The sequence below is a fragment of the Cricetulus griseus genome, chromosome 2, assembly GCF_003668045.3.
Source record: "Cricetulus griseus strain 17A/GY chromosome 2, alternate assembly CriGri-PICRH-1.0, whole genome shotgun sequence".
NCBI lineage: Eukaryota > Metazoa > Chordata > Mammalia > Rodentia > Cricetidae > Cricetulus > Cricetulus griseus.
In genome coordinates, this window is record NC_048595.1 from 383,143,038 (window position 1) to 383,166,271 (window position 23,234).

Here is a 23,234-nt window from a genome sequence, read left to right on the forward strand (position 1 = left end):
GGGATGAGGCACATCCTCTTCACCACACTTGGTCAGGGAGCTGATCTGCAGGGGTGAGGCACATCCTCTTCACCACACTTGGTCAGGGAGCTGATCTGCAGGGGTGAGGCACATCCTCTTCACCACACTTGGTCAGGAAGCTGCTCTGCAGGGGTGAGGCACATCCTCTTCACCACACTTGGTCAGGGAGCTGCTGTGCGAGGTGAGGCAATCCTCTTCACTACACTTGGTCAGGGTGCCACTGTGCAGGGGTGAGGCACATCCTCTTCACATCACTTGGTCAAGGTGCCACTTGTGCAGGGGTGAAACCTGGTATTTGTGTTACTTTTCTAGTCCAATCTCCACCTGAGCTTCCCTCCCTGCATTAGCTGGCTTCTGGCTAGCTCCTAAAGACACAGATCACATGCCCTGAGGTCAGGAGAAAGGCCTGTGCTCTTCTCTAATTGCTGCATCTACCCAGTATGCTGAGATAGCAAAGACCCTTGCTTATCTCTGGTTCCTTCCTTATACCTCAGGCTCAGGTCCTGAGTCTGCACCCCTACAGTTTCTCTTCCATTGTTTGGACCAGCTCCATATCTCTGCCTCTGGCCTCCCTGATACCGTGCCATTGGGTGCCAGTGATACCAGTTCTGTTTGATCACACTCTGTCTCGTATCTGTTCTCTGGGCCAGACACAGTAAGCAGAGTGTGCATTGCCTCCCTGAGGTGTCCTTTGATGCAGCTCACACCTCCACCTTTCTACATAGGGGTCCCCACTTGTTCCTTTTCATCCCTTACCAACACACAGTGAACTTGGCTGTGCTGCTTGGTAGACCTTTGTAGATTGTTCTGAATTTGGGTTTGTGGGATTTTGTTTGTTTTTGTAGGTAGACTGGGATAATGGGCTTCTGAAAGGAATAATAGAGAAATGAACATAAGTATCACATTGGGTCAAGGCTGCATACTGTCAACATGGCCTCAGCACTGTTGATGGTGATCTTGATCCCAGGCCTGGGCTAATTGTTTTCAGTCATCACCAGGGTGCACTTGTGCCCCCCTTGTCATTTGTCTTTTGGATGGAAATCATTGTTAGCCTTTATTTAAGGGAAGTGGCACTATTCTCTACTTTCTGAAGGGGTCTATATTAGTGTTTGAATTTCTGCATGGCAGGTCTGCCCATTTCCCACAGTGTGCCCCTATGGCAAGTCATTTGTATTAATAAGGAATGCAGAACAATTAGAAATCTAGAATTTGGGCTATAGTTCAGTACTACATTCTTTGATTTACTGCTCAGATTCTATCAGTGTGGTCACTTAGAGTTCTTTTGGTTGTCTCTCAGCGTCTGTCTGTCTGTCTGTCTGTCTGTTTCAAGAACTCATGCTAGATCTGGTGGCACATGCTTTAATACCAACACTTTGGAGGCAGAGGCAGACGGAGCTCCAAATTTGAGGCCAGCTTGGTGCACATAGCATGTTCCAGGCTAGCCTGATCTGCATGTTGAGTTCCAGACCAATCAGAGCTCTCCAACACTCTTTAATTTATTATATCATAGTAAATACATGTTTGCTGGAAAAATTGGCTATGTTTAAAACACATTTTCACTAGGCTTAGAATTGTGTGTTCCTTCTTTCAGTGTCTAAGGATGTTTTTAGCATGTGGCTTCTCATGGAAATCTGCTGTCACATTCACTTTTACTCATTTAGATTGGAATTCGGTGGGAATTCTTAGAAGCCAGTTGATAACTATTCTTCACATTTGCCGAATGTTGATTTTTGTCAGACTTTGGTAAGTGGAACATTTCCTGTGTTTCTCCCTCCAGTATCCTGAGTAGGTGCAGTTGCTGTTTTACAGTTCCTAAGTTAGGAAACAGGTAGAGAAGGCTGCTAAGCTGAGCTGTGGAAGCTCCTGCATTGAGTTTGTATTCCTTGCATGGAGAAATCTGCAAGCTCATGCCAGCTGAGTCCAGTGGACCTGGAGGTAGAGGGATACAGGTATTCTTGTTGGACACTTCAGTTCTGTCCCACGCTGCCTTTATGTTCTGAGCTGTCTTGCCTCGATGCTTGTTGTGAGTCCAGATAGGGACATGCAACACTTGCAGTGTGAGCAGTTTGGTGGCCTCTGGAAGTTTTTCTTGATTGTTGTTCCAGTCCTGTCTGTTGCATTAGTTAACAGATATGAAGGCCAGAGGGCTCAAATTCCCTGATCCAGACTAAGAGCCATGCCCACAGCAAGCACCCCAATGTTCTGTCCCCTTTCCTCCTCTCTGTGGGCTTCTGAGCTTCCTTGCTCAGCTGCAGAGCCACCACCTCAGCCTGACCACCTGTTCCCACCCGACTTCCTTCTGGCTGAAGCCTGGGGACTTTCAACGCAGACTCTGTTCAGCTTGTCTTCATTCCTTAGGCATATCCATATCACAAGACCTCTCTTAAAGACCTTGTATGACAGGGACTTCTTTGTAAACTGAAAAGCCCTGAGTAAGTGTTGTATGATTTCACCATCATGTCTGTTTTCTTCCTTATGAATGTCTTCATTTGCATTGGGCTGGGTTCTAGGTTCTTGATGAGCTTGTGAGGACCTTGATGACCGGGGGCATGACTAAGAACCAGATAGCAGGGTGAACCAGATAGCAGGGTGAGAGATCTGTGAGGCTGTGGGGAAGGGGCCCAGACTAGTTGAGGGAAGGTGGGGAGTTAGGCGTGGAGCTGAGGAGAGTCACAATGAAGGAGGGCTAAGCATGTGGTGTACACAGAGGCTTGGGTGTAAGTCCTGGAGGCTTGTCATTCCTCCAGGATATCAAGCTGGTGACTGTAAAGAGGGTTATAGGGGAAACTAACTCCCTGCTCTGTAGAGAGGACTCTGGGGGATTCCTTGTGGAGAGCATAATGGGCCAAACTGAGTACCCAACACTATGTGAGGGTGTGCCCAAGACTATATGAGCCATGTGAGGCCTTTAGGGAACTGATGTGTGCAGTTTCAGCTGAATGCTTTCCCATTACTGCAGACTCAAGTCACCTGGGTATTTCCTTCCTGAAGCCTCTGTATCCCTTACCACTCAAGTAGGGTGGGTATCTGCTCCCTTCTTCAAGCTGATTAGGATCTCTCTTCTCTGGTAGCAGCCTGCTCTGAACCTCCTTCCATCCATTCTGCTTCTAGTTGCCTATCTGGGTGTATGGTTCTTATCCCACTGTCTCTCTGATGTCTTCTACTCCACTGGGCATCAGATCCAGGTTTTGCAGGCCTACACTTCATTCCACTTCTGTAATTCTAGTAGTGTGCATTTCTCACAGAGGACAGGCAAGGCTGTGTGGTATACTGAGTGGATCTGATGAGACCCCTCTGTGGGCTGCCATAGCTTTGTGATGGGCAGGGGCAGAGGGAAGTGAATCTAGGTTGTGGCTGATGGGCCATGAGGTCATGGTCGGAAGTGGAGCCCTGCCTTTTGTTCTAGTGCTTGGTATGTTTGTCTTCTTTCTCTTAAATTTAAGGGAAAGGACCACTCTTTGTTGCCCATGACTGCCACAGTTCCTGCTATGGTGGCAAGCAGTAGCTCGGGACCCCACTGACTGAATTGGAGGGTGTACACTCACCAGCCCTGAACACTCTTAAGCACTAATATCTCCAGCCTGATGAGAGCTACAATAAAGAGGGTATCTGCCCGTTAGCATCTAATGGGAGATAATGCTGTGTAATTTATACAGCCCTGTCATAACAGATTTTGTGTAAATTAGCAAAATGTCTCAAAATGCTGAATGCAGGTGAAATGGAAATGACTGGATCCCAGATAAAATCATCCCTGAATATTTTAGAAGAAATTTTGAGCAGCTTTGGGAGTGAAGGGGTTATTCTTGGTGGTATTTTATTGAACCACAAATTGTTATTTATAACCCATGTCAGGAGCAATTAAACTGATTGATGATTAAGAAAGTTTAATAGTTGAATAATAAGATGCGGTTCTTGACAGCTATTTTTTCTCATTCTGGAAGCATATTTTATGAGTCTAATAACAGTGTTGAGGATGGGCTGTATAGCATGTTGTGGTGTAATTATGTGGTGGTAATATAATATTCAGTCTAGTGTTACGTGGTCTATTATGTATAAAAAATTAAAATACCAATTATGATTTTTTGATTTATTATTGAAGTGGTTTATTAATTTTGGCTTACCTAAAATTTACATCTGGAAGCCTTGCTGCTGGCTATCTTTGCCCAGGCTTTCATGCCAGTGCTGGTTTTCCTTACAAATAACTTCTTAGGTTGGTGGGGAAAATATGTGGCTCAAAAATTGCTTGAAAAATGTGTTGATGTTACGAAGTAGGAGGTACAAGCAACTAGCAACTAAAATCATGTTCTAGCTCCTGAACAGCATGTGTATATATAGAGAAGAGGTTTGACTCCCTAATTGACAGGGACTATGGTGTAAGCTGTTGAAACATTTGGCTGTGCTTCAACAGCAAACAGCTGCAGTTGTTGTGCAGTTTCTCTAAGGGTTCTTCAAGTGTTTAGAGTGTCTGGTGCTGGTGTAAGGTAGTCTGTCCAGCTGCTTCACTGATAGTCCTTTTCTCACAGCAGCCAAGGAACCAGCGAGGAGTCTGGTACCCTTTGCTAGCAGTATGACACAACCAGTTCACTCTTGGTAGTAGGATTTTTTTTTTTTTTTTTTTTTTTTGTCATAGTTTGTATTCACTGTCTCTTTGAGTGTCAGCCTGGACTGCTTTTCTGGAAGGAACTGGTCCCATTAACTTCTTGTCTGTGTTTCTTTTTGATGCCCTGTGCCTCCAAAGCCCTTTGATCTGACCTGTTTTGTTTGGCCTTCTCAGCATTCCTTTACCCAGTATCCCTGAAAGCTTTCTCCATTTTCATCAGCAGGCTGCTGTTGATTTCTGCCCAAAACATGATTCTGATTTCTTGTAGTGGGGGATTGTGTCAAAGACACAGGCTTGTTTTGGCTCAGGCTCCTGGGGAATGGAGAATCACACAGAGGATAGCTTACTAATGATGAATCAGGGAAAGGCCACAAGTCCAAGGTATCCCTCCAATTTAAGGAATTTTCTTTTCCTGTCTCCAGCAGAAGAGCCTCTGAATCTGTTTGAGTTCTGGTGCCGACATGCTGTGTATTGCTGTCAAATCTTAGTGTGAGCCACGGTGTCAGACCCAATTTAGAAATTGCTTTATCCTTTGCATCCTTTTGATGCTTGACTCAAAGACCCTCAAATTGACCTAAAGTGGATAGGTCCAGGCTGTTCAGATTGTCAACACCACTTGAGCACAGCACAGAACAAAAAGATTCCCAGTCAACTTTTAAGAGAACACATTTTCTTAAAGATGAGAAACGAAAGCTTTTGGTCAGGCTTCCTGTCACAAAGACCCTTTCACAAACTGCCACCCTCCCCAAAATACAGATGCAAGCTGAGTATTACCTGTCCAAAATTCTGGGGCCAGAGGTTTAGATGTCAGTGCTTAAAGTTTGTAGTCTTTCCACAGATGTTATAGGTAGGACATCGTCACCCAAAAACTCAAAGACCAAGGTGCTCTGGAGTTAAATATTTTGATTGCTGGATGTTACTCTGAAGTCTCAGCTCCAGGAGCCCCTTAGATTTGGAGTTTGGGGTCACCTGAAGCTATGGGGCCTTCACCCTTGGTTTTAAGATAACTTGCATTCATTCTGATAGTTTACTTTTTATCTTAGTTAGCTTTGGTGCTGACCCTAATTTCTTAACTGCCTTTGAACACAGATATTCCATTATACTAATTTATGACAATCTAGGTTTTGAAAACCAGCTGAAAATGTCATGGAACATGACAAATGAATGCCAAGGATCTTTCCAAGTGCTCTTACAATTGTGTCCTATATTCATTGTGAACTCTTGCTGTGGAATGGCAACTAAGTTCCTTCTCATGCTCATCCACTAAGACCCCAGTGCTTAGGTGACGAGGTGTGTCTGTCTACCTGTATACTCAGGGTTATGTATCTTTCACATGTCATTGATTGATTCATCCTTAGAGCTGATACTCCCCTAGAACAAGTACAGAGACCTCGGTAGCCAGGCTCCTGTCTCAGTCCTGTGTCCTAATCTCTGTGTGGTTTGAGGGTTTCCAGGCCTATACCCCAAACTCTGCATTTAGTGATTTCAAAGAAACCCTCTGTAGGTAATTTGGTTGATAAAGACCGTGTTTTCCATAGTTCCCTCCCAGTAGTTTTCACCCCAGGAAATGGAAATGCCAGGTTCTGATGTGTGTGTCAGTAGGCCTTCCATGGATGGCCATATGCTAAGGACCCAGGGTTGGGAGATAGGGTAAATACCATTGATTCTTCCCTTCCTCCATCTTCCTCCTTCCCCCCCCCCCCTATATTGTCTTGCCATGGATCCTAGGCCAGACTAGAATTCACTATGTAGCCCAGGATGGCCTTAAACTCTTGATCCATCTGCCTTAGCCTCAAGTGCTGGGATTTCAGTTGTATGTCACATGCATGTACAACTGCATGGCCATCTAAGTGACAGAGGTGATGGTGAAGTTGTGTGTCAGGTAGTATTGTAATTGTGGAGTGTGATGGATTACTCTGTGGAAGATGCTGGTGGGACAGCATCACATTTCTGTGTTGATACAGCATTCCTGAGTCCTTTGAGATGTTGATCTGGGCCAGTGTGGTATGACAGGAGAGCACTGTCTCAAACCAAATGCATATGTAAGACCTGACTAGGGAGAACCCCTGGCAGTGGAAAATACAAAGATGTAGACCTACTTTATTAATGCTGATATTTCATCTACCATTGTAAGGGATGAAGGGAAGGTGTCAGGGTGAGGAATAGTCTTCAAGGGAGCCATTCTCCCTCCTGCGGACTGCCTCTAGATCTGAGCATGCCCCAAGCCAGTATGTGTCAGCATATCCCTCCTCACCTGTCTTCCACCTGCCACCTGCAGGTTTTTGGAAATCCTTCTCAATGTACTTCACATCCTTGTGCAGAAAAGATGCCTCATGGGACATGCCTTATAATAGTGGGATGTAGGGCCAGAGAGGTGGTTCAGTGGTATAAAGTACTTGCTGCTATTGCAGAGAACCTGGGCTTGGGTACCAGCACCCACATGACAGCTCACAACCATTTATATATAGCTCCAATTCCAGGCTATTCAGCATTCTCTCTGGTCTCCCTGGGTACCACACACTCATTCAGTTCATATATACATGCAGGCACCCATACATACACGTAAAACTTTAGAAAAATTGTAAGCTATGTGATCTGCTGTCTACCTCTCAAAGAAGGGCTGTGTCTGAGCAACCAAGATCAGCTCCCTGGAGGATTGTGCGGCAGCTTCCGCAATGGTTACATTTTAGGTGATAGAGTTTTGGCTAATTTCCCCTTGTATGTAGTAATTTGAATTGCTCAAATTTTTTTCTGGGACTGAGTTTTCAAAAAGTGCTTAGTCATTTTTCCTCACCAAGAACTTGGACCTGCCTTGCAGACTCTTGCATGCTAGTGCTCATGCTGGTCAGTGTTGATTTTCAATTCGACAGAGTCTAGAGTCACCTGGGGGATGGGCCTGTGGAGGGCCTCTGAGGGATTATCTTGATCATGTTAGTTGAGGAAGGTAGAGCTGCCCGTTGAGGCTGGCACCACTCTCTGGGTAGGGAATCCTCAACTGCATAGGAGTGGAGAAAGGGAGCTGAGCACCAGCATGCATTCACTGCGCTCTTCTGACTATGGGTGCGGTGTGACCAGCTGCTGCAGCTCCTGCTGCCTCTGTTTCTCCAGCGGTGGATGCTACTGTGAATGGTGCCAACCTGTGCTCTGAGAGTCTCTTCCCAGATACCTCAGTGGATTTTGTCAAGCCCTCCCTGAAAAACTCTTCTTGGTCTTCTTAGGGCTTAGGTCTGTGCTTGGGGCTGTCCCGTGGGTTCTGAAAGTCGGCTTCTCATTCCTTGCATTGGGCAGGTACCATTTTAACTGAAATGAATCTTCCTGTGTGGATGAGCAGTACATCTTATGGATCAGTTGGTTTTGCTTTATGGCTTCACCTGGCTTCTTTCCTACATGGCTGTTTCAAGGTGTTTTCTTTATTCTCAGGTGGCCTACTGCCATGTATTTCTTAGTGAGAAATAACTCTTTGTAGATTATTGTTATGAGCTGTTGGCCCATAATAAATTTGTTGGGCTTTCCCTCTTACAACCACTTATGAATTTTTACAGTAGCTCTGTTTTTCCAGCTGCCTTCCTGACCTGCCCCCCAAGGGTGTGTGGTAAGTGGCACAGTTTCCCCAAATCCTGCACTGCATTCTTGTTTGTATGCAATGAAACAAGCAAGGCCCCTAAACAATCCACTGAGGTGACTTTTGTCCCAGTGGAAGGCCTCCTGGTGTGGAATGAACAAAACCTTCTCTCCCCTTGGGGCTGACTGATCAAGGATTCAGGATCCAGGGTTGCCCACCTGCTTTATTCACAATCTGAACCAGAGCTGTTTAGCTGATTGATATGAAGACCTGATTATCTGCCATAGGTTGTTTTTGAGTTAATTAGATAAAGAGATAAGTCAGTTTAATAGACTGATTTATGATCAGTTTGTAGTCTTAGAAAATTCATTCCCTGTAGGTTCCCACAGTTGAGAGGAGGGTGTCTGCGCAATCTCCTAATTGGAATATAGCGTCAGAAAGAAGGTCTTCGCTGGAAGTCCTCGACACCTTTCCTCATTAAGGAATAACTGGGGACCCAAATCTCTTAATACCACGTTCAGACAGACATCCTGTGAGGTGACAGAGTGCTGAGCCTGCTCTCAGCTGCACGCATTGTGGCTTAATGACCCATGAGGTCCATGGTGTGTGGCAGGAAGAGCAGGGTTGGGGGTTGAAAGCCTCCTCTTCTGGGACAGTTAGGATCCCCAGGGACTTACAAGCAACTTGCTTTCCTGAGAAACCACACCTATGATTTTCAAAGGCAAACTCAGCTTTTTAACAATTGCAGCTTTTTGAGAGTTTCAGAATAGCAAAATTGTTCTCCATCTCCTGAGAGAACTGAGTCTTCTTCAGGAGGTGGCTAGGGCGAGTTAAGAGGCATGCTGGGAAGAATGCTTGCTTTCTTCAATTTGAGTAAGTTCCTTTTTATTGTAGTGTTGTTTGTGCTGTCATTGGCATACTCAAATTAGAGTTTTGATGCACTGCCTTCAGTTCAGTAATAGCCTGAATGTTTCTGTAGCTGAGAAACGGGCTGGCACTTAGTTCTCATTCTTCAAGGAATAGTTTTTTTCTCATTATGTTTGTAATTACCCATTCCTTCTGGACCACAGCCTCTTTGAAGGAAGTCTGTTTATTCCCTTGCCATGCATTTAATGAGCTTCTGCTCAGTGCTAGGTACTGTTGTAGGTGCTAGAGACATAGGCCTTGGGTTCTCTTCTGTGTCGAGGGTCAGTGGCAGGAAGGTAAAAGCAGAGGTGGGAGATAGTGCTGTGGCATCTGCCGTGTGGGGCCACTGCAGGCTACATTTTGTCCTTGAAGTGGGAATTGTGACTGTGCAATTTGACCAGTTTCCCTGCACAGCTGCTGACTGTAGTGGGCCATACTCATCTGTGCTGCAGTGGGCACTGCCCCATGGCCTTTGCCCACCTCTGGAATGCTGTGTCTTCCTCTGGCTTGTCTTACATGCAGTTTAAGTTGGGCTGACTCCCAATTTTCTGTGTCTCTCTGATGATAGGGAGCTACATGGGCCAGCTCAGGGCTCAGTGTCTGGGTTCTACAAGTCTCACCCCTTACCCACCTCAATATGATGTTCCCTACCATCATGAGCTTAATATGGGCAGACATCCATACTGGATATGCAGGCCCTCCTACACTTCTCTCTCTCTCACCTGCTTCCTCTTTCCAGGTTCTTTATTGGCTAACATCCCTATAATGAGCAGCCAATAAACACTGAGTCCAGAGGGCAGTGAAGGAGCAGTGTGCCCCTCTTCTTTTAGACATTAAGGATGCCCTTGCCTCACCTTCTCCCTTCCTAGCCCAGTTTCTTGCTAGTGCTTCAAGCTTATGATAGAACTAGTTACTATTTCAGCAAATAGTTTTCTTTTGAACAAAATGCCTATTCCCACTGGTGTTGTGAATCTTAAGAGTCCTGGCAGATTAAAAGAGTGCTATGACTTGTTGTTTTAAAGAACAAAAATGACATCACAGGCCCAGGAAGAGCCTTTCTCCATGTGCTTTGTGCTTGCATCCTCTCCAGCAATCTGCATTACAGATCTACCCTCTTTCTGAGTCTTGGTTTCCTACTTGTGCAGTTTGCGAGGTTGGTGTGGGCTTTGCAGGGTGTGTGTGGGGAGATGGGAACAGAGTTGGGCTGCCTTGGGAAGGAGGTGCTGATTCTCATCACCTGAGATTCTCTTCCAGGCCACTGAACAGTTGGTCGTGGATATGGGCTGGCTCACCCACCTCACTCTTGTCTTGTGGTTCTTGTCTGTTCACACCCGGCTCTTCAACCCTAGGCTTGTGCTATGGCCTTCACTGGTGGTGGCTGAAGTTTTCAGCTGTGGAGTAGAGTGGAAACTGTGGCTATGGTTTAGTCTCTAACCTTGAATTGAACATTATTTATATTAGAATTAAACATTCTCACTGCAAAGCCAATTTGATCATAGTGTTAGTTGTTTTTGCTGAACCAGAGTTTTGTGAATTTATAGTCTGGAGTTGTGGTGCTACCCTTACCAAAAGCAGGACCCTTTCTTCGAGACAGAACCTGAATCTACGTAATTAAGTGGTAAAATCTCTATCACTGAAGTGTCAGGGTTTCAAATTTAAAACTCCCAAGTTGGGAAATGTGAAGATTAGATCCATAGAGCAATTCCAGCTTGCTTATAAAGAACAGAATATTTTTGATTACCAGTTAAGCTCCTAATTATGTGAAGAGGTTTATTGCAGGGTTTGTGCAGCATAGGTGATTAGTGTTGTCATGACAACAGCCTCTCCCTCCTTTCAGCCTCCAGAAGCTTGCTGACTGCCAGGTGCTGGCTTTTTACCTACAGCCTGGCATACCAGACATCTGTACTGGTGTTGGAGGATCCTTTGACAGGAGGGGAGACATAAAAACTGGAGTCATTTTCCTCTTTTCCAGTCACTACTCCGTTATCCGAATTGATATGAGGGAGATCCTAGCTTTAGTCACTGCTTTATCTTACAAGGCGAAGTTCTAGTGCTTAGGTGCCCTGGCCATTCCAAATCCTGATGTCACTGGAGGCAGTAGAGGCCTATGAAGGAAGGGAGGCCTACTCACCCAGTAGACCCTAACTTGGGATGATGTCATGGTGTCAGTTCTTTGCCTGAGTGACAGGCCATGTGCTGAATGTTTGACAGCTTCTATTACTAAGTACTATGTTTTAAGTTGTATCTGTATAAGGGTTCAGTTAGCTATTGTAGGAGCTCCTCCACTCAGTGTCCAGCCAGAGGCCACAATGTGTCAGAGAGTCAGGTGAAATGTGGAGGGAGCTCCCAGGATTCACATCAGGCCCTGACCCTTCTCTGTCCCTGTCTTGAGCTTATCACTTCCCTGTAGGCCTCTGGTTTGTGGCCTCATAGGCACTTTCTCACTAAATGGGTTGAGTGTATGCAAACAGACTCTAGTACAAACTCAGAATAAAGACTCGGTGGATAGCAGGTGACAGATGTTGTTACTGCCTGTCTAGGATGGGAGACCATCCTAGACAGGCAGCCCTCATCACTGCCTTAACCCCTGCTCCTCTTTGTTTCTGGGTATAGGAAGATGGACTGAAAATTCTGTTCTTTGCTTCTCTAGCATAGCTTTTGGATACTGCAAAGCCACATTTAGGTACCTGGGTGTGCTTGCCTCCTGTCCCAAGTGTCCTAGATTGTTCCCTCATCTGTCCACCTCCTTACCACCCACCACTTCCCACCCTCTTCCCTTCCCCTGCAGCTGTCTGTCTACCCACACATCCATGCAGACTTTGGGGATGGTTAGGGCTTCCCTCCAGTACTGTCTCCCTCAGTGCTGTCTCCCTCTGATAGCACTGGCCCTGCCCACTGAATGTCAGCAGCTTTCTTCACCTAATTGTTTTGGCCACAGGTGCCCTGCACGCATCACAGTCATGTTGCTCTTGGCAATTGGGAAAGATGAGCTGTTCTGACAGCTCTAACAGCATCATCTCTCTTATTCCTTCTGAGACTCTGGCTTCCATTCTACCCTGGACCCTTCTTCAGAGGAGGAAGAGTGGTTCAGCTCTCTGTGTGCCCTGTGAGCTGTGGGTCTCCTAGTGATTCTTTCAGTGTAAATGAGTTGTTGACAACACGAGGTTATTTTCAGATTGACTTTGTACCCAATAACATAGAAGTGATTTCAAAGCAACTTACCCCAAAGCCTTTCCATGATCTAAGGAGTCAGATTGCCCTGAATCTAATGGCTGTGCTTTATTCTGTGACTCAGTGTTCCCTCAGGGCCCTCCTGGAATCTTAGAGCTTTTGTCCTGGCTGTAGGAGATACTTCTCTGCTTCCTCTAGGTTTCCTGTGGTAACTTGTGTGCCCTGTTAAACTTGTGGCTGCTTTGGAGATTCATTGTTCCCATGGCACAGGGCTCAGGATCTGGGTCCTGAGTGGAGGTAAGACACTGAGATTGTGGGGAAGAGAAGGGTGGTACACTCCAGAGTGGTGTCACACATGCTTGTTTCCATTCTAGTTTATAATTAAATGGAAGAGCAAGAACTTGACACCTGTCAAATTGCAGATGAAAAACACTTAATAATTTGTTAGTTTAAAAGTCACCTTAGAGAGTCCCTAAAAGTACTCAGCCTTATCATGGGTTCCTGGGTCCAGTCCTGGGCTAAGGTTGTATATTACCTCCCTCTCTGAGTCCAGAGGTACACTGTACATCACCCACCTAACTCCTGCTTCTAGACAGCTTGTGGAGCAGAGTGTGTGGATGGCCCGGGGAGGAAACAGCAGTCACTAAACCCTAAGGACAGCCTTGACCCTGAGTTGGCCCACTGTCTGGCTAGTACAGTTTCACTTAGGCCCTGCCCTCCACCTGGTGACTATCCAGGTCATATTTCCTACTCTGTCTTCACCTTTGTGTTGATACCTTTTCCTTCTGAAATATGTTTCTTCCTTAGAACCCTAGGGTTGCTTGGGATTCCTCAATGTTGACGCTGTCTTTTCTTATCTGTCATCTTAGCTGAATTGAATTTTTCCACTGGTATGATGGTGACATCTTATGGGTAGGATAGCTGCAGCTGGGGTATTTGCTGGTTGGAGAGCTAAACCCTTCTGCATCAGTGCAGGCTCCCTAGCTGTGGATGTCCGACCGATAGTCCACTCAGTCCCCATCCATGGGCTTTCCTGGTGGCCCCACACCAGTTCCCTTCAGCTTGACCTTTTGCCCTCCTTCCCTATGACAGCACACTCTGTGGAACATATGTCTTCTGGAGTTAGATGTCTTGACTGAGAGGATTCACTGTACCCCTATGTTTGTCCTCTGCCTGCTTCTTAGAGTCACTAGGTCAGCATATCAGCTCCCAGTACATGGAAGGGGAGTCAGGCCATCTGGTCTTGCCTATGGTGCTGTCCAGGCCATGTCTCCTGGGATGGTCAGCATCCTGTTCTCTTTAGGGGTATCCTCTCTAGGTGGCCTTGGCAGTCTGCACTGGGTTCTGAATCTGTACCCACAGCCCGCATCTTCCAATGTGCCTGTGTCTCCATCCTTGCCTATCTATAGTATGTGTGGCTGTCATGGGGGCCAGGGTATTTATCTTATTCTAACAGTGAGGGCAAGTCTGATTCTCTTGGCGTTTAGAAGACAAATCGGTGGAGGGTTTCTTGGAGTTAAATGCCATTACTTCATTACATTGAAGAGTAACAAATGACCTGCTGTGAGAAATGACACCCAGAATAGGCTGCTGACATTTCCTTGGATAAAATAATAAGCTGGCTAAACAGACTAAGAAATATTGAGGCTTCTGCCCGCCCCATGCAGTGCCTGTTTCATGCAGGTCCAGGCTATGCTAGCCCAGCTGCTTCTGTGAACCTGTGCAGTCTGAGAGGGCTCTTCTCACTCTTCCCCTTTTATTATGCCCAAGGAAACATCCTCGTGCTTGGAAGGCCCTTGAAAAAGAATATGTCAATAGAAAACACCTCAGAAGATGTCCTCCGACTGTGGTTGTCGATTCAATGTCCCAAGACTGGAAAATAAAATCAGCCCTGCTCCTAGGCTCCCAGGATAGGAATCAGTTCTGCTGAAGTCATTTTCCTGGGGAGCAGGAGGAAGCAGTTCATACCTACATCTGCATTCTAGACCTTCCCATTGCACTCAGCAGAAAGGGGAGCAATGGGGCTGCACTAGGCCTGGGGGTTCCCCTATTCTGCCTTCCAGTGAGAACATCTGTCACCTGAGAGAGGTGATAACCTCTGTTTTTGCAGCCTGTGGGACTGAGGAGAGAGCACCTTTCTCACAGAATCACTGAGGGGCTTCATCAGAGGGTGTGTTCAGATCAGAAGTTTTCCAGAACTGGGCTTCTGAGGGCAGACCATAGGAGAGCATTTTTGAATCCCTGCAGGCCTGTAGGGCACGGAGCTGCCAGAGAGTGTGGCTGTCACAAGGGAACTCAGGAGAGTTAGGTGAGATGCTACAGCTTTGCCTGTCAATCTGACCTGTATCCAAGGGAAGGGGGAAAGTTGATGATAACCAAGTATGTTTCTTAGGGTGGTAAATCCATTGGGTCCAGCTTGACATGAGTGACAGTATCCTTCACGTGGTATCTCAGTGGTCACTGACCCAGTTCTTTCTGACACCTGGGCTGTCCTGGCCCCTGAACACATATTTTCCTTTAATGAATTAACTTCTTGGTGGATATTGCCTGTCCTGCTTAGCTCTGTGCCCAGGGCTTAGGCTGCAATGATAGTTCCCATATAGAGTATCATCAGCCCAGCTACCTGTTACTTCCATCACCCCATAGTTGAGACAATTCCTGGAAGTCCTGGACAGTCTCCAGCATGCAGGCACCCTGAAAACATACCCGTGAAAGATTCTAGGCACCAAGGCCACAGGGAGTGGGCTCCTCACTACAAGGCATCCATAATAAGTACAGCTGCAGACAGGAGTTAGGTGGATGCTGCCAAGAATTGGGAGGAGGGCAAGAAGGAGGTGAATCCTGAAAGGGACAGGGATTCTTCCTGGGGTAAGGAAAATGCCTTGGCATTCATGGTGGTGATCTCACAAACTCTGTACACAGAATGACATGTGCTTGCAGTATGTAAATGTGTTGGAGGTCCTGCATTTACACCTTTAAAAAGTAGATAACATGGTATGAATTATGTTACAATTTAAAATATAAAACCCTAAACGTAAGCAGTGTTACAGAAAGAACTGGGCACTAGCACCATTTATGCATCACTGTAGGTGAGGTATGAGCTGGTGGTCACTGACTTACGTGACCAAATAGCTGGGTCCTGCTGATTATGTGTAGGGCTGTCGCCATCTCCAGGCTCTGTAAGTCAGCTCAAAGAGCCTGTTTGTAGACTTCTACTCAGGAACCTGAAGTGACAGCTCTTTTCCTCATTACCTTTCTGGTCTTTGAATACAAATGACCAGGAAGGCAATGTTCCCATCCTTATGTGTGCCAGGAGCCATGCAGGTGCTGGTGAAGAAGTCATCACTAAGGAGGGCTAGGAGATTGGTGGGTTGTGGCCTAGGCCTTTGTGGGGAGCAGTTATGAAGATGGTCTAGAATGATGGCTGAGAATGACTGGGAGGCTGGAGGCTTGACCCAGGTTTGTTGTGGGGTACAGATTGAGGGCTTCCCAAATTTTGGCCTGTTTACCTTTTCTGCACTGCTGTTTCTCTGCACGAGACAGGCTGTTAGAGAACCTGACAATGAGAATAGAGTTGTGGCAGGTTACCTAAGTGGATGTGTCTGAAGCATGGGGGAGGGGATGATGGGAAAATAATAAATAAACTTTTGATAATTGTTAGCAGTTTTTTTTAGCATTGCTGGACTTTGCCTAAACTTTCTAAATGTGTCTGGGCTAAAATGTTTCCTTCTTAAAGAACATTTTCTTTATAAAGATGCACATGTGTTTACAAATAAAATGATAAAATGGGTGGTCAATTTTTAAAAATTGTTTATGAGAGTTTTCCTGGGTGATAGTCCTTCTAAAGGCCTAAAATGAGCTTGCTCAAATATCTGATGAATCATTTCAGTTAGGCATCTGCTGTCTCTGCTTTCAGAAGGAAATGAATTCCAGCACCATTGTGTTCTCTGAGGCTGATCTGGGTCTTTGCCTTCTGGGGTGTTAGGTGTTAGCATAGAAGTTTTTACCCAGAGCAGTTTGGAAAGCTCTACCTCAGAAACTGTAGTTTAGAGGAATTATTGCTGAGTGAATATGCATATCTATTAGAAGGAGTTTTTAAAACTCTGATGGAGAAATTTTCAGATCTATTAGGACTTAGCAATATATGGTAGATTTTCTCTTTCTAGAGTATGAGATGTCTGAGAAGTAATAATTTACAATATATTAATTATGCTAATTAATCAGAGTGGATTCAGAATATTAATTATCTGCAGCTAATTAGGTATTAAAATTGAGAACCATTAAGTGATGAGGTGTGAGGCTCATGAGCCATTTATTCAACATGATGAAAAACGTGGTGGAGGGATGCTGACGTGCATGTGGATGGCTGCATTTCCCATTTGTTTATTTCACATGGTTGATTGCTTCTTGTATCTTCCATGCTTGTTCTGCACAGACCAGGAGGACGTGGATGAGGTCGATGTCTCCAGTGTGCCGGCAGAGGTGCTTCGCAACATTGAGGCTGACACCTATTGGTGCATGAGCAAGCTGCTGGATGGCATTCAGGTGAGCCTGAAGCTCCAGAGGCTCCAGAGGCTCTCGACAACATCCTGCAGCTGAAGTGTAGGAAGGCCACTGAGCTACACTCCACTAGCTGGTTTCTGAATTAAAGGTGTCTACCTGAAAAAGCGGGTAGCCTTTCTCCACGTGGAGCAACACATACTCCCTAGGGTCACAAGGCATGAGATGGGTTGTACATGCTCCTGGTTCTGGGGATAGTAAAGTAATTGTGTCCTTCCAAGTATTCCAGTACGAAGGTGTGTGTGGAGTCTGATTCCCATGCTCTCGTCTCACCATTACTTTTTCCTGCATACTTCAGCCTTCAGCATGACTGTGGGCACTGGGCCCTGAGTCCTTGGACAACTCATGGACACCTATCCCTTAAAGGACATCAGATGCAGGCAGCATCCTTAGACTGGACCTTCTAGGTCTGTGAGCAGCCCACATAGTCCTTCCAGCTTTGGTGGCATGACTCTGTATGCATGGGTCACTCTCACTGTGCCTGGTCCATGGGGAGACTCCAGCTATTAGAGTCCTGGGTACCTAGGCATCGTGGTGGGGACATTGTTGGTCTCCATGTAAGCTAGAGTTAGTGGCTGGGACATTCACAGAAAAGTGTTATGACAGCTTGATTTTATGTAAACAGTGTTTGTATGTGTGCTGTGTACTTCCTACACAGTGCCTGTAAGATACCTCATTGGCTGATGAATTAAGGATGGGCACAGGAGTGGATGACTTATATAGCAATGGCTGAAGTAGGCAGATCAGCACTTAGCCCTGTGGAATGTTAGGGATGGTTTTGGCCCATAATTCCTTTCCTAAGCACATGCTCTGTACTTGGCACTATGTTCTGCCCTTGAGCAAGGCATGAGTCATTCCTAGAGGACTGGAGCCCAGGTGTCTTAGTACTGTGCACAGAAGTGACAAGTATAGACTCCCAGGATTGAGTGTGGTGAAAGGAGATCCATAGGAGGACAAGGACTTTTGTTGACAGAGGAGAGGGAAGGTTAGAGTGGGGTTTAACTGTCATGAGGAACCAAATTCCCAAGATTCTCTCTGGGAGCCACTTGTAGAAGCTATGCAAGGAAGGCCATGGCCTGTGCCATGCCAGCTAAGGTGGAGTCTTAGCCCCCCTGGCATCAGGAAGCCAGCTGGGCCGCAGTGGGCCTTATCTTTCTGAATAGGTGTCTGCTGAAGAGGTCTCAGCTCAACTACTGGACCTGAAGGTCAAATAAAGCTTCAGAAAATGGCTTAGACCCTGAGGCTTAATCTGAAGGGATCAGCCAAGTGTTATGTCAAGGAGCCCTGGGTTTTACCGGAGGCGGATGGGGAGAAATTAGCATCCTCTTGTATAACTGAAGAGCGGAAACCTCCTTTTTGCTGCTGATCCAGATGGCCCTTGACTTATTTTGTTTCTTGTAAAGACAAATGTGCCCACTAGAGACGTGTTTTAGCCCAAACATCAATTTATCACTTCCCTCCTTTGTTAATGTTTTCATATTTTTTACTCCTTCAGAATTTAGCCTTTCCCTGTTAAGAGAAGGGATTGAACCATAATGTAAAAGTTTATAAATTATCATTGTTGAGTCTCTGATTGTGAGTGATGGGACTTGTGCCATTTAAATCCAAGATTATCTGACTTCTGTTTGTAAATAAGATCGCTGTACAACACAATCAATGCTGGCCTTTCATTTTTCACCTGAGCTTTGTTGTCAGGCAAAGGGTTTATTGACAGGGCTGACAAGCAGAAGGCACGCTCTCCTCTGGCACCTGTGTTTACAGCACGTTTGCAGCTCAGTGGTAGCTATCTGTCTTTCCCTCATGTGGCTGGGATTGATTCCACATGAGCCTCATGTGAGCTGCAGTTGAAGGCTCTCTGTTCCACCATTTGAGATTTGGGAGCTTGACTGTATTTCTTGTGGCTAAGGTAATCCTAAGACTTTGGGCCCTTCCATGCAAGAGCCAGTGTTATTTTAGGTTAGCCTGTGAGGGTATAAGCTTGGTTAAAATACAGGCTTGAATGAACCTTGACTATCCCCCAAAGAACTGCATGGCCCTGCCCTTTTCCAGTGGTGGCTTGTCTCTTAGCCTATTTTCCACTCCTGGTCACACCTCTCTCTCCTCCTTTCTTTGTTCTGCTGGAATGCTCTCTTCAAATATCCATTTCCTGTGTCTGGGTTGGAAACCCTCAGAAAGCAGTTTTGGTTTTGTTGAACGGAGATTTTCCTACCTGGCCTTTACCTGTGTCTCCAGCATTTGTCAAAGGCTAGGTTGACTTACCAAAGTGTGTTTGATAAGCCCCCCTATGGGGTTTCCAGGGACTCATGGCTCCAGACTGTGAACCAAACTACCAAACTAGGACCTCAGGCTTTGTGGTTAAAAGGCAGTGACTTTAGGGATGAAAATGGAAGTTGGACACTGCACCTTGTGCCAGATCCAAGGTCATACCTGTGCACCAGGTGGCTACTCAGGGAGACAGGCCACAGCTTTAGGTTATACAGCCTGTGAAGGAGACTACATCTGGATCCCCATGGCTCCCGTGGCTTCTCCTATGCTGAAGTAGGTAGAGTGTATTATTTTGCAGGGCAGGCTCTAGAGCAGGGTTCTTAACCTTCTTAATGCAGAGACCCTTTAATAGAGTTCTTCATGTTGTGGTGAACCCCAAACCATAAAATTATTTTCATTGCTACTTTAGAACTGTAATTTTGCTACTGTTATGAATTGTACTGTAAATATTTTTGGAAACAGGTTTGCCAAAGGGTTGCCACCCATAGGTTGAGCTCTAGAGGGTAGGGACCACATCTATCTTTTGTTTGGTTTTAAACATTCGGGGTAGCTGTAGCTATGTTTGGTTCATTTGTGGTCCTCAGTTGGAGATTTTGTGCCTACTAAGGTTTTTTTTTTTTTTTTTTTTTTTTTTTTTTTTTTTTGGTGTGTGTGTGTGTGTTTGTTTCTTTTTAGTTTTTCCAGACAGAATTTCTATATATAAACAGCTCTGGCTGTTCTGAAACTCACTCTGTAGACCAGGCTGCCCTCCAACTCAGATCTGCTTGCCTTTGCCTCCCCAGTGCTTGGATTAAAGGAGTGTGCCACCACTGTACACTGAGTTTTTGTAATTGATCTGCTATTAATTCCTCCAGTATGATGAGCCTGCCTGTGCAGGTGCTAAGGGTCACTGTGGTAGATGTGGCCAGCACTGCCCTTCTGGTCCATATCTGAAGCCCAGGAGCTAGTTAGGAGGCAGGATAGCAATGGAGGTGAGCAGAGAGTATTGGCCCAGGATAGCCAACTTTGGAAAAACTGCTCCCACTGCTACTGCAGTTGCCTGGAAATGCTGGGTGACCATGTGCAGAACTTATGTGACCTGCTTTGGTGGCAGGAAAGGCAGTCTTTCAGAAAGGAAGCATGCTGGCCTGCTAGCAGCCAGCCAGTACATTTGAGGAGAGTGCAGATGCACTGTGGCCTAGGTTTTCCTGTCCCAGAAGTTATCAAGTAAGAGAAAAGCTGACCCTGTCCTGGGAGATCTGAATGGCAGGGGTGTGCAGAGGAGAGCTGCCCTATGCCCATATGCTTCAGTGTCAGAGGTTCGCCATGCTGATTAGATAACCACCAGTCACATTCCTTAGCATCGGTCCTTCCATCTCAGCCCACAATAGTGAATGATGATCTTCCAAAGTTCAGATTCTTTACTTGGAAGTTGAAATGTTATTTTTGGTAACAATCACTATCTATTATCTGAAGTGATAGAGTAACTGCTCATTGTGGGGAAAATAACTGGTAAGGTCCCAGCTTTGCATAGCCAGTTTGCCTTTGAAAGTGATGATTCTTGAAGGTGGTGTCCTGTTTAGTCACATCTGTGGTAGCCACATGGAGCTTTTCCTGGAGGATAGCTCAGCCTCCATACACAAGGCTTTTCCTGCCCTCCATCCTGCCTCAATATGTTGGAAGATGCTTCTTCTAGAAAGAGCTTGAACACTGTCAGTGGTAAAATTAGACTTGATGTTAATGTAGCAATTAAGATTCCTACTTCATGAGGGGTATTCTTCAGTGAGACTACCTTTTGTTTGAAGTCACAGGGCTTTGGGAATACACCGACCACCAGCAAGGGATGATGGTACTGTCTGGATTCTTCCTCATGCTCTGGTGTATACTCACCCCGCTGTGTGCAAATATCAGCACAATGAAAAAGGTCATTTGTGTCCCAATATTGCTATGAAATTGGCTTTGGTCTATCAGACAACTTGAAAGGGTGTCGGGGACCCCAGCAGTTGGCTAATCATTGAAGGCTTTTGCGTGAGACCCATGCCTTCTGAACCCAGGCACATGGCAGTCTCACTGAGAAACTCCAGAAGATGAGCTCAGAGAGAGTATGGAGTGATCTGGGCTAGGTTCCTGGCAGAGAGAACTAGGGTGTGTAAAGATAAAGAAGATATGAAAGTTTGCAATCAGGTGATCTCGGACAAGCTGATGGCTCATGCCACCAAGCTTATTAAGAAGTACAACATCTTTTATACTGTTTGCAGGGGGAAAATGGCACAGAATAAGTGGGAAGCTATCTATCATACAATAGGATGAAGTCAGCAGGAAACTAATTCATCAATGTTGTAGAAGGAGAACACAGGATATGTCCAGTTTATCATAGACTGAGCACACAGCAGCCCTGGGACTGATAACCACATCCCTTAATGGGGCAAGAATTGAGGTTCCACGATCTGAAGTCCCAGGCCTCAGGCCATTACTAGCCTTGCCAAGCATGTTCCTGGGTTTAGGCAAGGAACTACCTTCCTCCTTCATACATCAGGGTCTTAGGGAAATCCTTCGGTGGGCCTGGCTCCCAACAACAGAGCAGGCAGTGGACCTATGTGGCAGGGAATTCCAATATCACTGTTGTCAGGGATGGGAGCTCTAGTACACTGACCGAAAGAGCCATGGTATGCCTAGGTTTAAAATGTCAAGAGTGGAGGTGCAGTCTGCAGCCAGAATACAGTCATCATATTCTGCAACCATTAGATAAAACCAGAGAGGGGATTGAAGTCTGATGAGATGAAGGGGTGGGAGCAAACCCAGACAGGGAATCTCTGGAGGGAAGATAGTGACTGAGAAGTTGGGGTTTTGTTTTGTTTGTGAAGTTACAGTCTGAGTACCATACCCACCTTGGCCTTGCAATCTTAAGTCAACAAATAAAGCAAATCTGGAGAGAGGAATCAAGTCAAACCCATACATGTGTGGGGTGAAAGGTGGAACACACACCGAAAGAGGGATGCTAGAGGAAGGGTACATATTGAAAAAGGAGATGAAGTAGGTGAGAATGCCTCAGAAACAGCAGAGGCAGGAGAAAGTGGGAAGATATGCTTGATGCTATGAAGAAAAGAGACTGCCAAAGTAGATTGGATTGAAAACGGAGAGCCAGCTGTGCACTGCTTAAGACAGTCACACTAAACACAATGGTGCAGAGCAATAGAATGGGTGGGAAAATGCAGCCATTAACCCTATCATCCTAGATTGTAGCATATTGAGATTTTGGTGCCTTGTAGTCTGGTTACTGCTCAGCTACCCCTCAGGAGTCATGGTGAAAGGATAAGAACTCATCTAGTAGGGCTGGGATGGAGATAGGGCTCCCTCTAAGAGGATCCCTCAGGTAGTTCATAGCCACTTATAACTCTAGTAGCTCCAGGGGACCCCATGCCCCCTTTTGGCCTCATTCTCTCCCCCATATTAAAACAACAACATGAAACATGAAAGCTGGACATGATGGCATATACTTTTAATCCCTGTACTTAGGAAGCAGAGTTCAAGGCCAGCCTGGTCTACATAGTGAGTTCCAGGCCAGCCAAGGCTGCATAATGTCTTTGAGACATACCCTGTCTCAAAGAACAAAACCAAAACCAAAATCCAAAAAAAAAAAAAAGGGTGCAAGTATAAGCAGTCTAGCTGGGAAGAGGAAGGACATGTCAGAAGTGTGTGTGATGGGTGGGGTAATGGAGTGTATGCAAGTAGTATAGAGTGTAAAAAGAACTTGCTAGGCCTAGTTTCTTAGTTGCTCTACGGTTTTCTATTTTTGTTTTAAAACAGGATTGTTCCAGATAGCCCAGGCTAGACTGGAGCTTGTGATCCTCCTGCCTCAGCTCTGTTTCTGACACACAGGATATCTGTTAATGCTGCTGAGTGTCTATAACTTCCTATGGGGATAACTTTGTGGTATAGACTGAGGAAATATGTATGACTCGATGGTATGAAGGGTTTCTGCTGACTCGATGGTTCTTTACAACGGATTGTGTGAAGACAGGTGACTGGCTTCAGGCCTGATGAAGCAGGTTTGAATGTTGGTTCCTTAGGGGTGCAGGCTGGGGATTGACTTCCATGGAGTCTCAGCCCTTTGCTGTCCTGGAGTCCAAGTCCAGGCTGCCAGCATGCTTCTGTGTCTCTTAGGGGATT

General features: G+C 45.8%; 1 protein-coding gene across 4 annotated transcripts in view; it reads left to right on the top strand.

Moving 5' to 3' along the window:
- The window catches only part of Tbc1d22a (TBC1 domain family member 22A), a 333,288-nt gene that overhangs the window by 123,199 nt on the left and 186,855 nt on the right, over window positions 1-23,234 (top strand). For all 4 annotated transcript variants that reach the window (XM_027396204.2, XM_027396205.2, XM_035440810.1 and 1 more), the window contains exon 9: window positions 16,696-16,805. In XM_027396204.2, coding sequence (XP_027252005.1) covers window positions 16,696-16,805 — 110 coding nt within the window. The remainder of the gene's footprint in view (window positions 1-16,695; window positions 16,806-23,234) is intronic.